At 38.8% G+C, this 13,414-nt stretch overlaps 1 protein-coding gene across 3 annotated transcripts in view; it reads left to right on the forward strand.

Moving 5' to 3' along the window:
• EPN2 (epsin 2) overlaps positions 1 to 13,414 on the forward strand; it is a 47,367-nt gene that overhangs the window by 15,222 nt on the left and 18,731 nt on the right. For all 3 annotated transcript variants that reach the window (XM_082314074.1, XM_082314076.1, XM_082314075.1), the window contains one exon: positions 6,543 to 7,316. In XM_082314074.1, coding sequence (XP_082170200.1) covers positions 6,722 to 7,316 — 595 coding nt within the window. In that variant the 5' untranslated portion in view covers positions 6,543 to 6,721. The remainder of the gene's footprint in view (positions 1 to 6,542; positions 7,317 to 13,414) is intronic.

Below are 13,414 nucleotides of genomic sequence, written 5' to 3' on the forward strand. Positions count from 1 at the left end.
TGGGGGAACTTCTTCCTTAGTCAGCATCTGGCAACGCTTTCCTCTTAGCCTGATTCTTTGCAGACTGGCAAGAAGCACTCTCCAGGCCCTGGGTTCTCTGACTGATCCTGGAATACAGGTCCCTGAGGATTGCCTGCCTCTGTCGTTCCATCCTGATAGCAAGGAGAGCAGATCTCTAGCTGTTTGTGTGTATTCAGGCCTTAGAGGTAAGGCATGCTCTTCAGCTTTATGACACATTGGAACTTCTCATAGCTGCTTCACCACTTCTTGGGTAGGAGAGGCTCTTGGTGGCTCTTTAAGGCTTTAGTTTTCACTTACGTTCCTTTGAAATTATAGTGGGGTGCAAATGTCCCGGATGGTACTGTTTGGATGCCTTGATACTGAGGATGTGCTTTCATAATACAGAGCTGTTTAGTAGCATGGCTGGCTTGAGGTAGCCCACCTGTGCCCCCAGTATTGAAGTGTTTTGGTGTCTCTGTTGCCAGCATAGCTGTTGAGGACTGTCCTGTGAACTGAATAAGGGAACCCGCTTGAGCTGTTTGAGCATATTTTCTAGTGAAGGCCAGAAAAATCTCTTTGTGTAATTGCAGTATGAATCTTTGGATGAAAACTTGTAGTTAGCTTTCCATGTATTTCATGAAAGAGGGTTTTTTTATGTAGATTAAGATGTCTGTAGCGACTGCCTCGAAATCACAGAATGACTGAATAACTGTTTTCAAAAATCCACTTCTTATGCATGTTACTTACAGTAAATGTCTAATATAACTTATATGTATTGTCTATAATACAGTTAATTAAAATTTTACGCAAATTTCTGGCAAACTTCTTATGTTTAATTTTCACACTTTGTATTGCCCACTTGATATTAAAGGCCTTTAATATATTTCCGGTCCATACTTAGCTGGGCTATGTATGTATTAACCTTCAGGCTTGATAGGAAGGGCATTTTATCACTGCAGACAAACCCTGGTTTGAGTTTTACATTCCAGAGATCTGAATGGATTCTGCTGAAAGCCTGTATATAGGTGGATTTGTATGGCTGTTTCTTTGAACTAAGTTTATTAAGGACTCTGTGGCTTGGCCTCATTTCTGTGTTAGTCTTAGCAATTTAAAGATGGTTTCCTGATGTAGATTTCATTTACTGAATTTAATCTCTTGTGAGAGAGAGCTGTTGAGAAGTTCAGTCAAGAATTCCTTTCTGTCTGCACATTGTATCTAAAAAAGCACCATGAGAATTCATCAGGCTAATTTGTGTAATGAAACTATTGGAATAGGAAAAAGGAAATGGGGTATTCCCCTCCAGGTTACCCTTGATAGCACAGGTAAGCTTCACCTTCTCATATACAGAATTGTATGTTTCCTTTTCTATCTATCTAAAGTTGTGAAGCTACATATAAAACAGAGAAAATAAGGAAGGGAGAGAAAATGACGAAGGCTCACCTAAACTTGAACAAGACCTGTAACTCCCTCTTCCCCTCTCTGCTAAACCTTTTAAAGAAATCTACTCAAGCTGATCACCTTTTTCTTGTTGTTAGCAAGGAATAGCAGCTTTAATCAACTAGTCTTACTTTCTGTTTTCTTTGCAACCGTACTGTTAAAAATGCAAACCCAGATTTTTGCTGAAGTTGCAAGTGCATTGTACTTCGTTGTGGTTTGCTGTGAGAAGTTAATTCACTGAGGTCTCTGGAAAAAAAATATAAACTTTCTATGTAAGTATTTGATCATGCATTAGAAATGGTTTCTCGCATTTACGCAGTAGGGATATTTGGCTTTTTGATCTCTTTAACCATAAGATAGGCTGTTACGGTGTTCCATGACCTGTAATAATCAAGTAAAATGCTTCCTTTGTGTGGTGCAGAAGCAGAGTTTGTAAAGCAGATACTGAAAGGCTTACAGAGTTCTTGGTGAGGGTTACTGCTACTGCCAAAATAGTTATCTTGAATGTTGGTACTAGATTGGGGGGAGGGGAGGGAGATAAAAAAATTCCATTATCTTTTCACCCCATTCATCCTTTGTGTTTTTAATAGAGTAAAATGAAATTTAGAATAAATTGTCTTCAGTGCGTTAAAAGTAGAATAGGATTAGAAAACATGTCTTTCCATCAGGAAATGGAAAAAATAGACATTAATGTGATTCTCATTAAATGCCTTTGTTTTCATGAATCAAAGATATGAGGGTAAAGAATCATGCCGGCATTAATGGGCTGATGGTTTTAAAATCTGTTACAGAATAACAAGTAAAATCTTCAAGTTTCTGGAAGAGTGAAAAATGCTCATTTAACTTAATCCAGTGTGTTGTCTTCTTGAAATGTTTGCTCTACATTTGTTTTTCCAAAGCAGGACTCTGTATTTACTCTCTGCTAGTAGCCTTCTTCAGAAGCTTCACCCTGGCAAAGCTTCCAGTTTGGGGAATGGGGCTGCCATAAATTGGGCCTCCTGCACACGTATGTACGCCAAGCTCACTTGCTTTTGGGGTGTAGCTTTGTTGGTAATTGAACTGATAAATCCTAAACAGAAATTTAAGCATTTCCCAAATATGGGGTTCTCTCCAAACCACTTCTGCACTCAGTGAGGCTATAATTTTTATTCTGCTTCTTGCCCGTACTTTACAGCAAAACCATGAATATTTTTCCTTCATTTAGCTGTAGCCTGTATGGAGAGCACAGCAGGGCCTGGGGTCCTGCCTTTGTTCATTTGGTTTCTTCTCTGAAACCAGGTGCGTGGGTTCCTAGTGCGTGTGGTGTAGTTGGGCAGTAATGAAGGCTCTTCACTTTCTCATGCTGTTTTTTGGAGCTTGACAGCTTTGTTGTGTTTAATCAGCTCCTTCAAAAGTGAGGCCAGGATTGGATCATTTTTACTCTTCTCACAGTCTGCCTTGCAGCAAAGCTTGTGACCACGTCGCTGTGCAGCCCGATCAGCTCACTGATTTGACACAAAACAAACCAGTGCTAAAAAGCTAATTTTCTGCAAGACTTTAAGTTGATTAGTTTTACCGTGCTGTTGCGTAATTGCTAGATGTGATGCAAGAGAGAGAAAGGGGAAGCGGTTGGAGGGTTGGGAGGCCACTGGGTTTGGTGCTGGCTTACAGTTAGCTTGGGATGGCCTGTGAAATTGCACCCTGATTGCCCATGTGCCTGCTTATGTTGTGATTATGATTAATTCTTCAGGAACTTATTTCATTGGCCAAAATTGGTGTTACTTAGGACTAGTAGGTGTTCCCATGTTCTCTGAAATTTACCTTTCCAGATATCATGTGTGGTATTAAAATGATTTTTTTCAAAAGCTTTTGAAGTTGTAACAAGTAATAAACCAAATTTCTTCTTTTTTTTTTTTTTTTTTTTTTAATTCCCTCTCCCCCCCTTTGGTTGGGGAGCTACATATAGGTGAGGCATTTGCTTGTATAGTGTACTTGACTTTTAAAAATATTTTGGTAAGGCCTCTCATGCCTGGCCTTTAAAGAAACAAAACTCTCATAAGACAAGAATGTTTTTCATAGATTTACAGTGGGTTAAAAGACAGGAAACAGGGTTACAAGTAAATGGTTGGTTCTCACAGTGAAGGGTTATTCCCAGTGAAGTGTCCTGCCAGAGATAAGTGCTCTTGCAAATATTCCCTTTTCCAGAACCTTTCTAAATAATAAGGTGGCCAAATTGAACCAAATTAGTCAAATTTGAAACGAATCTTGAATTGAAAGGAAGGGAGAAAGATTGAGATCTGCTGAGTGATAAAATGGCAGATGAAATAGTCTCAACACATTTGCACAGGGAGTAGAAATGACCCTGGCTTCATGTGCGCGAGTAGAGGTGCAACTACCAAAAGGCAAGTGAACTTTTGGAAAGTATTTGATAAAGAATGGGAAATCCTAAGCAGTTAATGACTATGTTGTGGTATCACCTTTTGTTACTGCCGAACCCAAAATGTAGCGTGCTTGAAACTGTGTATATCTCAAGAAATGGAAGTGTAATAGGTGCATGGAAAGACATCAGGGATGACTGGAGATATGGAGCAGCTTCTAAATAGAGGGACTGAATTTCACGAGATCCTCAGTTTGGAAGGAGATGGCCAATTTCTATAAAATCGTGAGGGACATAAAGGAGCCAAAGGTGACTTGTTCTTTCTTAAAAAGCATGCCCCCTATCCACAGCTTGGGGAATAAATGTCCAAGTTTAAAATAAGCTGAAGTACTTGTTTGTGTAGCATGGTCGCTGCACCGGTGTTGCGTACTTGGTGAGGGTGAAATGGGAAATACAAGTGGCTTCAAAAAAAGAGGTTGGTAGAGACATGGTGTGCCTGTTGCTGGCTGGTAGAGCCTCCACCACAGGTTGCATCTAAGATGCCTAAGCTGCTAATAATATAAGGCAAGGGAATATGTATGTGTTTTTCTCATACTCTTTACATGAGGATTTGTGTCTGAGGCTGTTGGGCTCGGTGGACTTTTTATCTGGTTTAAGAGGTTTCATAGTTCTCATGTTCTTAATTTTTCATGTTTACTGCTCTTCTGGTTGAGTCACAAGCTCAACCCTTATGGGGGTTTGCATTCTTCTGATCTAGGATCCATATCATCAGTATAGTTGTGTTCATGATTAGGCTGGCACTTGTATCCTCTGCTGGCTCTAGTTTTGCCAGCTAAAGAGGTTATTGCCTGGAGTCTGTTATTAGTTCTTTGTGACCATTTTTCTACCAGATGCTGCCACCTCCTTGGATAACTTGTTTCAGCTTTGTCTGTGAATTTGCCTTAATCTATTACTGACAAAAAGAAATGGTTTAGGTTAAATAAGGTGTGTGTGTGTGGTGTGGTGTTGGGTTTTTTTATTTTTTTTTATTTTATTTATTGGTGACTCATCTTTTGAGGTTAATGCATTGAAGAGGGATGACAGGGGCAGGTGAGCCAGCAGATTTGGACAACATTAACTTTTGGAGTGAAGCAGCAGTCATGAGCACCTGGGAATATTTATATAGGATACTTTTGAAATGCTGGATTTATAATTCACAAACCTGCAAATGCCCCAGCAGAAGATGCCCCTTTTTATTCCTGTTGCTACTAGCCATCTCACAACAGATCGACATTCTTCTACATCTGGTTTTAAATATTGGGGAGAACACCAGGATGATGCAGTTTACCTGAAGTTTAGTGTTGGTCTCATTTAAAGTTAATTTTCCGTGATGTGATAATAGTTTTTTATTCTGCCAAAAATTAACTTTAGTGGAACAAGATAAAATACAGTAACTCATTGGACCTGTTCTGTCGTAGTTTAACTTGCCCAGAATGGTTTTCTAGGAAGGGTATACGCCTTTATGCTGAGAAAGTCGTCATAGAGCTGCGTGTTGTCCAAGTTGACACTTAATTCTGCTTTCATTCTAAATGGCACAACAGTAATTCGAAGAATGATAACAATGTTAGCCTTGAAATCTGTGGTTTACTTCTCTCCCTTGTCTTTTGTAAGTGATACTGTTGCTTCTTTGGAGTGTTTGGAGAAATGTTATTAGAGGACATCTTGAATGTGCAAACTCTATTAATGTGGCAAGTTCCATTACAGAATCAATGCTTAGTGTTCGTGCAACTGGTGAATATCAAAGACTATTCTAACTGTGTTAATGTAACAGCAGAATCCGCTGGTTTACTTAAGTAGTGTATTCTAAAGCTTAATAGGCCTCTGTTTATGTGAAACAGTGACCTTAAATAAATAACTGAAACAGCTTTCCAGCTCCAGAGCTTGTCCTTGGGTTTTCTTGCCAGTCACTTTGGTTTTACAATTCCATTTTCATTTAATTAAAAATTCTTCTGTGCTGTGTGAAAGACACATGGAGCAGAAACCGTAGATCTGATGAGTGTTGTCAAATGTACAAAGTAAATGCATTTTGAAAAAAAAAAAAAATTCCCCTCTAATCTGCTTAGCATTAAAGGTCACCTCGAGTTGGAGTGCGTCGTTCTGGTGCTCATTTCTCTTTCCTAGGCCTCAACTGAATGCAGAGCAGTGTTCAAGATCTGCGCCCTGAAACTGAGCGTGCTTTAAACTTACCTGAGGTTTCAGAAAAAACTTGGTTAATTTTTAGGAAGTTTGCTTATTCTCTCAGTACGCAGATTCCTACAGCAATGGTAGCAGACTGCAGTTGTCAACTGTTAGAGGCAAGCTAATGGCTGCTAAGCATGGACTTTCTAATGTAGTTTCATCTCAGGTCTCCCAGCTAGCATTGTAATTTCTGTAATTAAAAATTCTAGGTAGGTTTTGCCTTGTTGGAAACTAAATCTGTAAGTCGTTTCTTGGACTTTGTTTCTGTTTTGCTTTTAAAATTTTGCATTTGCATCAGCATGGGTATCTTCTTGCTTTTGTCGTGTTCAGCAGTTCAGGTTTTGAACTTAAGCTTTTAATGGTACTTGTGAGAAGAGCAAGTTATTTTCAAAATCAGATGTCCTGAAGAAGTTCAGGGAGAAAATTCATCAGTGAACTCTAGCAAAATTTCTCAAAAGTGTATGTAGATGGCTTTCTATGTAGGAATAATTAAAGACACAACTGACGTGCTTTGTTTTCTTTCCTTACTCAGGTCATGATTTTCATTTTCTCGTGTCATTCTCTTGAAGAGAGGAAATGATTGTAGTGGAACGTGTTACAAATAAGCCACTGATACGGAGCCTTCGCAGTTCAGAAACATTCATAGACGAGCAGATATAGCCCTTTTTTGTTTGTGTTCTGGAATCTGTCTTGTTAAAAAGGGAAATAAAAATGACGACTTCGTCTATTAGACGGCAGATGAAGAACATTGTGAACAATTATTCAGAGGCCGAAATAAAAGTTCGAGAAGCAACCTCTAATGACCCCTGGGGTCCCTCCAGTTCATTAATGACTGAAATAGCAGATCTTACTTACAATGTTGTGGCCTTTTCTGAAATTATGAGCATGATCTGGAAACGACTGAATGACCATGGCAAGAACTGGCGACACGTATATAAGGCCCTTACTCTGTTAGATTACCTGATTAAAACTGGTTCTGAGAGAGTGGCACAGCAGTGTAAAGAGAATATTTTTGCTATCCAGACATTGAAAGATTTTCAGTATATTGATCGAGATGGTAAAGACCAAGGCATCAATGTGAGGGAGAAATCCAAGCAGCTAGTGTCTCTTCTGAAGGATGACGAGCGACTCAAGACAGAGAGGGCCCAAGCCCTGAAGACCAAAGAACGCATGGCTCAGGTGGCCACTGGAGTGGGTAGCAATCAGATCACCTTTGGCCGAGGCTCCAGTCAGCCAAACCTATCCACCAGCTACTCGGAGCAAGAATACGGAAAGTCTGGAGGATCCCCAGCATCTTACCATGGCTGTAAGTACACGCAAACACACATAAAAGAAGTTTCTCTTCCTTTTCTTTTGAAAGATTTTGTATTCTGATTTTCTGTTAGACGTGAGAGTAAATGGTGCCTGCTAGGAGGGTTAATATGCTGACGGCAAGGGGCTTTTTGCACTGGCTGGGTCTTTGCAGGTCTGCTCAGTGGCACTAATGTCTCTTCAAATGACTGGTTAAATGTTTGTTTCAGAGAGGATGTGTGTGTGTTGACGTAAATCAATTTAAAAAGCAGTTGTTTACTGTCAGTTCCCAAAGGTAGCATTGTCAAGATGCTTTTGTGAACGTGTTCCAGTGTTTGATGTGATAGGCCCCCAGTCTCAGTAGGGAAATTGTTTAATGGGTTTTATTTATTTCTAGTTTTAAAAGGAGTGCTTGAAAATTTGTTGTGTTGAGGGTTTTTTTTTGTTAAGTATAATTCAAGACAAAATTAGAAATGCGGACTATTTCCTGGATCATTTTGCTAGATACTGTCTTTATGTTGCTGCTATTTTATTTTAGGAAGGATATTGGTATTTAATTTCCTTTATTGCTTGCTCAGCAGTTCTTAGAGGAGTAACTCTTTGACTATGTCAGTGTTTATTTATACTATCAGCATTTGGTATGCAAGTATCAGTACTAAATACTCTATTTCATTCTTTAAAAAAATACAATGATGTGGGAAGAATGGATTCTTTATACCACTGCTTGGGGGAACTCCCTGTCATGTTAGGAAGAGGCCTGATTTGGCAGTAAATCCTTCTTAATATAAGTAATGATCTGATGAAAGCTGCTTTGGCTGGAATGTCAGTGGTTGTGGTCTAATTCTGAAGGAAAATCTTTTCTTTAAATGAATGCTTATAGTGTGTGAAGGACTGTAACTGAGCCAGTGTGGTGAATTGATTGAGCACCAGTTTTAAGTATCTTGTTTGTCATGTCCTGTGTCCCAAAGCGCTTCTCAAATTATAAATACGTGAATGATGTCAGTATCCCTGACATGTACAGACATTTTCTGTGGAAGGCAGTAGGAGGTAGCAGGACAAATCAAGCTAGGATGAAGAAAATCTCTGTCCATTTAAAGCTATGGAGAAGAGCAGAAATTCTTTATTTTTTTTTTTTTCCAAAAGGAAATGTTTTTAGGATGCAGGGTTCAAAAAAAAGTGCATGAAGGTTTCCAGGTATGAGAATTTTTATCTTGTCTCTTAATTAGCCATGGAATAACAAACATCTTAATTTTTCTCTAATAACCATACTCAAGCATTGATTCAGTGTGAATTTTTAAAGAAGAACATGTATATTGTTATCACAACAATAACATTTTTTTCTTTTGAGGTCTGTAGATCTCTGTCGACTACAACAAAAATTCTTAAGTTAGGAGATAGCTTGAAATATTGTTGGTTTTGACTTATGCTGATGGACTGAAATAAGAGTCACTAAGGTATGCTGAGCACACCTTTGCTTTGTTCCACAGGGTTATTTCTTCACCAGCTCTTAACTTTAATTAATGCACGTAACTATTGTTTGTCATGTTAAATGCTACCAGAGGCTTCAAACTATTTCTCACAGCAAGGACTGAGCAATGCGGGGTGTATTTCTGAATTGTTGTTCCTTGGGCACTTTAAGAATTTTGATGGGGGACTAGATGTCAAGGAGCGAGTTAGGTTATTCTTTCAGTACACAGTGTTGATTTACTGGGTACTCTCATTTGCCTGCATATGACTTTGCTGTATGTCTCTCTTTGCAGGATTGCTTTTGAGGTAATGATTTCTTAATCTTTTTTTCTCCTCCCCCATAAGCATGTACCTAAGAAGCTTTAGAAATCTGAGGCTTTTTTTTTTTTTTTTCCCCTTTAGGTTTTTCCTGCTGTTGTAGACTCTCCTGGACTTAATTATCTATCAGCAAAAGTACAGATGGTTGTTAGTTTTTATGATCTGTATCTTCTGAAGTTTTAGTATGTTTCTTGTATGGTTTAACTGAGTATAGCAAAGCAAACCAGCACCATACAAAACAGCTGTGCTAAGTGCTTCCGATAATGGAAAACTTTGTGTAGAGCTTTGTCCTTTATCCTAGGAAATGAGGAAGGAGTTTCATCAAAATCCAGACATTTAATCTGTTACATAAATGTAGGGTTATTCTTGTGCCTTCTAAATTTAATGGGAAAGATGTTTTTCATTATTTAAAGTGAAAGAGATTGTATCCATCATGTTTTCTTTTATTCTATAGCAATATGCTTCTTTACTGAACCCATATTTTCAGAACAAAAGTATGTAAAAGGAATTAAGTTATGCTTAACTCCTGGGAAATACTCTCCTTATAACAGTTTTAAGATGTGGTTGCTGTACTGTATATTCTGGTAGAATTGTCTTTCATTCCTCTGAGCCTTTGAAGAGGAGATCAGAGGCATTTAGATTTGCAATCTATAGCATGAGATTTGCCTACTAAAAATGTGCACCCATCCTCTTCGCTAAGTATTTAGCATGTCTTATTAACATTCAAATATAAATAAAGTTTGGGAGAGTGTAACAGCCTTTTTACCAACATAGCTAAATTAAATGTTTCACCTCTCAGTGTTTTGGTATTAGTGCATTTTACTTCTGTTCCTTGCTAGCACAGTGGGTGGGGATTGCAGATTTTCAGAATGCATTCTTCTTAATTGAAAAGATTGTGTTTGGATATAAAATCTCCTCATTTTTGATACTTTCTTGCAGAAGAAAAGAAGCCCAAGCTGGCTGTAAGAGCGTAATAGTTTCTCCAGGACAGATCGCTAGGGGAACAAGTAACTTCGAGTGGATAATGTGTCAGGATTGTGCACGAGGGATCTCTTCCCCCCTCTGTCAGTTACTAAAAGTGCAATATTGGATAAGTCAGTGGACCCTTTTTTGTTCAGTTTCTTCAGAATGTTGGATTAGCTGCACTGTACAGCATTGACTGTAAACACTGCAATGCTCAAACTACTGCTCTTCTCTAGCTTCTTAAGCATATGTGTAGGCTTGTATCTGAGAGCGCATGTAAGAATTGGTTTTTGTATTTGATGTTGAGCCAGAAAGGTTTTTCTTGTAGAGTTGCTGGTCTTTGTGTCCCAAATTTATCCTTTATGAAAAAATAAAAGCAGTATTGATAGCCTGTATAGTGTGAGAGAATTCAAGATGGAAAAGGATCTCTTGACTGATATACCATCGTCCCTCACTGCTGCAGTCAAGACACTGGTGAATAAGGACATTTTCCCCATTTCCTTGCAGATATTTTCATCTCATCTCTAACAATCCTTTAGGAACTGTGGAAAGTGAAATAGTGAAGCATGATAGTTTTTAATAAAATCCTTTCCCACAAAGCTTTGCCTTAATGACTCTGTTGGCCCTGAAGATCTCTGTGCTGTAAAGCTTATATAATTTTAGAGAGTACGTTATGGCATGTGAATATTACCGACTGTTGATGCAAACATTTCTAAAAGTATTAGTATATTTTTGATATCTAGTCTTGTAATCTGTAAATGGAAGCCGAGAGAGATACTGTAAAGCTAAAAGCAAAAATAAAGCTCCTCCCAACCTCCATCTTGTCAACAATTTGTGACATACTGGAGACAATTGGCTATCTTCCAGCTTTAAGCCGGGGCAATTAATGTTCAGATTAGGAGCTATTAAATATTACATGACAAAACACAGAAGTTTTTATTTATTTTGGAAAATGTGTAAATTGTGTGGAGTTGCATGAAATCTGATATCAGGTTTTATTTCACGTTAAGGGAATGTTCTTGTGTAGTGCTGAAACTAAACCTACTGGGGAGAGGAAGGAATATGAGGTCAATATTTGAAATTTTTTTGAGCAATAGCTCCCCACCCCTAATCTGGTTTTGTGCCTAAACATTGTCTTTATGCTAGACAGTAGTCACCCAGTTTTGAAAACTTCAGCCCCTTGTTCCTAGCCTTGTTTCATCTACAGCTGCCAATGACCACTTAAATAGGATTCTAGATTTATGGCTGCATGGGGAAAAGTAGGGTGTTCTTAATACAGACCTCCAAGTCTAAACTATGATGCTGTTTCAAGCCTGGGAGTGCATTTGTTAAGGTTTACTAGTCTTGATAAAGTCCTTCATCTAGTAACGATCTTTTTAAAGTATTCTTTCAGCAGAGGCTTACACAGAAATATTACTCTGTTGCTGCACTGGAGTCGTCAGCATGGCAGAAGTGTAACCCACAGTCAGCGCTGTGTGGAAGACAGTTTAGAGTACCTGCAAAACGCTGTGCTCAAGCACCTCAGGCCTGCAGAATCTTTTAGGAGATGGAGCAGGAGTGTAGGGACTCAGATTACCTTGCTCTTTCTCAACTGCCATGGGAGCAGGTTAGTTGTGTTGTCTTTAGCAGACCTATCCGGGTTGTCACAGTTGTGCTGTGGCTGCTCAGGAAGCAAGCAGTGTAGTCTGCTGTCACAGTCCTTGTGGCTGGGGTGGGTACAGGAGTCAGAAAAATGATGGAAAAATACTCTACCTGGAGGAAAGTGACTGACAAAGCCAATTCCTTGGCACCCCTGCCCCCAGAAGATAGCGTGTTTGAATTAGTTTCAACTTCGAAGGATCCCTGGAAAATGCTCGTCCTCTCCTTGTATGGCCTTCATGTTTTAAAACCAAGTTTACTTGAAGCCCTGCTTTTTTAAAGAGGTCCAATCCTCTTATGCCTAAACCAGGACCTACCTGTCTTATTTTGGGTTGTATGTATGTCCTTTTCTTTGGCCATCTGCTGCCTTGGATTTGGGTTGCACTTGGAAACGTTGGCAGAGCAAGACTGGTGTGTGTTTTAATGTCCTGATTTCATTTACACAAATGCGCAGAGTAGGGAACAACGCAACGTGCACAGTGTGACCTGATTTTAGAGGAGCACTTTGCCCGGAGGTAGGCCGCTTGGCTGAGAAATCAGATTCATTATACATACAGCCTATTTGATAAAAGATTGGTGAAAGATGGACTGAAAAGGGCTTTTATGGATCTTATGAAATGCCAAGTCTGTTAACCTTACCTGTAAAGATTTTGGGAGCAATTTTCTTTAGCTGAAATAAGAAGTTTTAATATTTCCAGTGATAATTCACATTAAGTTGACTTATTATTTAAAAACAGTTTTGTGAAGTATCAGCTCATCTATTTCAGCTTTGTCTCCCGTTTTGCTTGGAGTAGAAAATAACTCAGAGGAATTTGGGTTTGACACTGTAGGAAATTCAGAAAGCTGCTTTTTTTGAAGGTTTTTTAATAATCTTTTCAGCATCTTTGCAGGTTGGAATACATTCTGGCTTTCCATCTTAGTCAGGGTGTTATCATCCAGCAGTGAATCTGGATGAGCTGCATGGATAATTTCTGTAGTTTGAGGTGTTGAAGGAATTTGGTAGACTCCTGTGTTATCTGTCAGATGTCACTTGAGGACTTGATTTAATCCTTTCATCATACTTTTCTTTTTCTGGTGCTCTAAGTAAAGGTGGGACATGCCATTGGTGTAACCAGGCTTCTGTAGTTGCAAGAAATTATCTAACTATGTCTATTAAGATGAGTGTCAGGATCACCCGAGAGAAAAAATACTCTTTAACCAAAACAAGCCTTAAGGACTTGTTCAGTATTAAATTAATTTCAAAAGTGCTCTGCTTCAGTGCAATTAGAAATCATGCAGTATGGCTGATCAGCTCCACCTTGTCGCATTAATAGGTGCTATTAATTCTCTTCATGTATTTGAAAGATCTCTTTAATTCCTAATGGAAATGTGGATTACACAATTCCTTCTAGATTAAGCAGTTTGCACATGCCCTTTCATAATTTCAGAGGTTAGATTGCCTTTTTGAAAGTATCCCATCTTTATTTGAATAGCCTTTCATTTGAAGACTAACAAATGGGATCTCCGCTTGGTTCCCAAGTGAATTGCTATCAAAGTTCTTACCTTGATGTTGTTCTAATTTTTCAAGTCAGCCTTGGTTTTGTCTACCTCTGTAGGCCTACCTATTGAGTGAGGAAGCAGCTTTTCTTTTCAAACAAGTGACGAAGAAATGAATTCTGTTCTTAAGAATGCCACCTGCAAATTATAAAGCTGGGGCTTATTTCCCTGGCACTCTGTGCCGTCACGTGG

This window comes from Platalea leucorodia (genome assembly GCF_965183815.1).
Source record: "Platalea leucorodia genome assembly, chromosome: 5".
Classification (NCBI taxonomy): Eukaryota; Metazoa; Chordata; class Aves; order Pelecaniformes; family Threskiornithidae; genus Platalea; species Platalea leucorodia.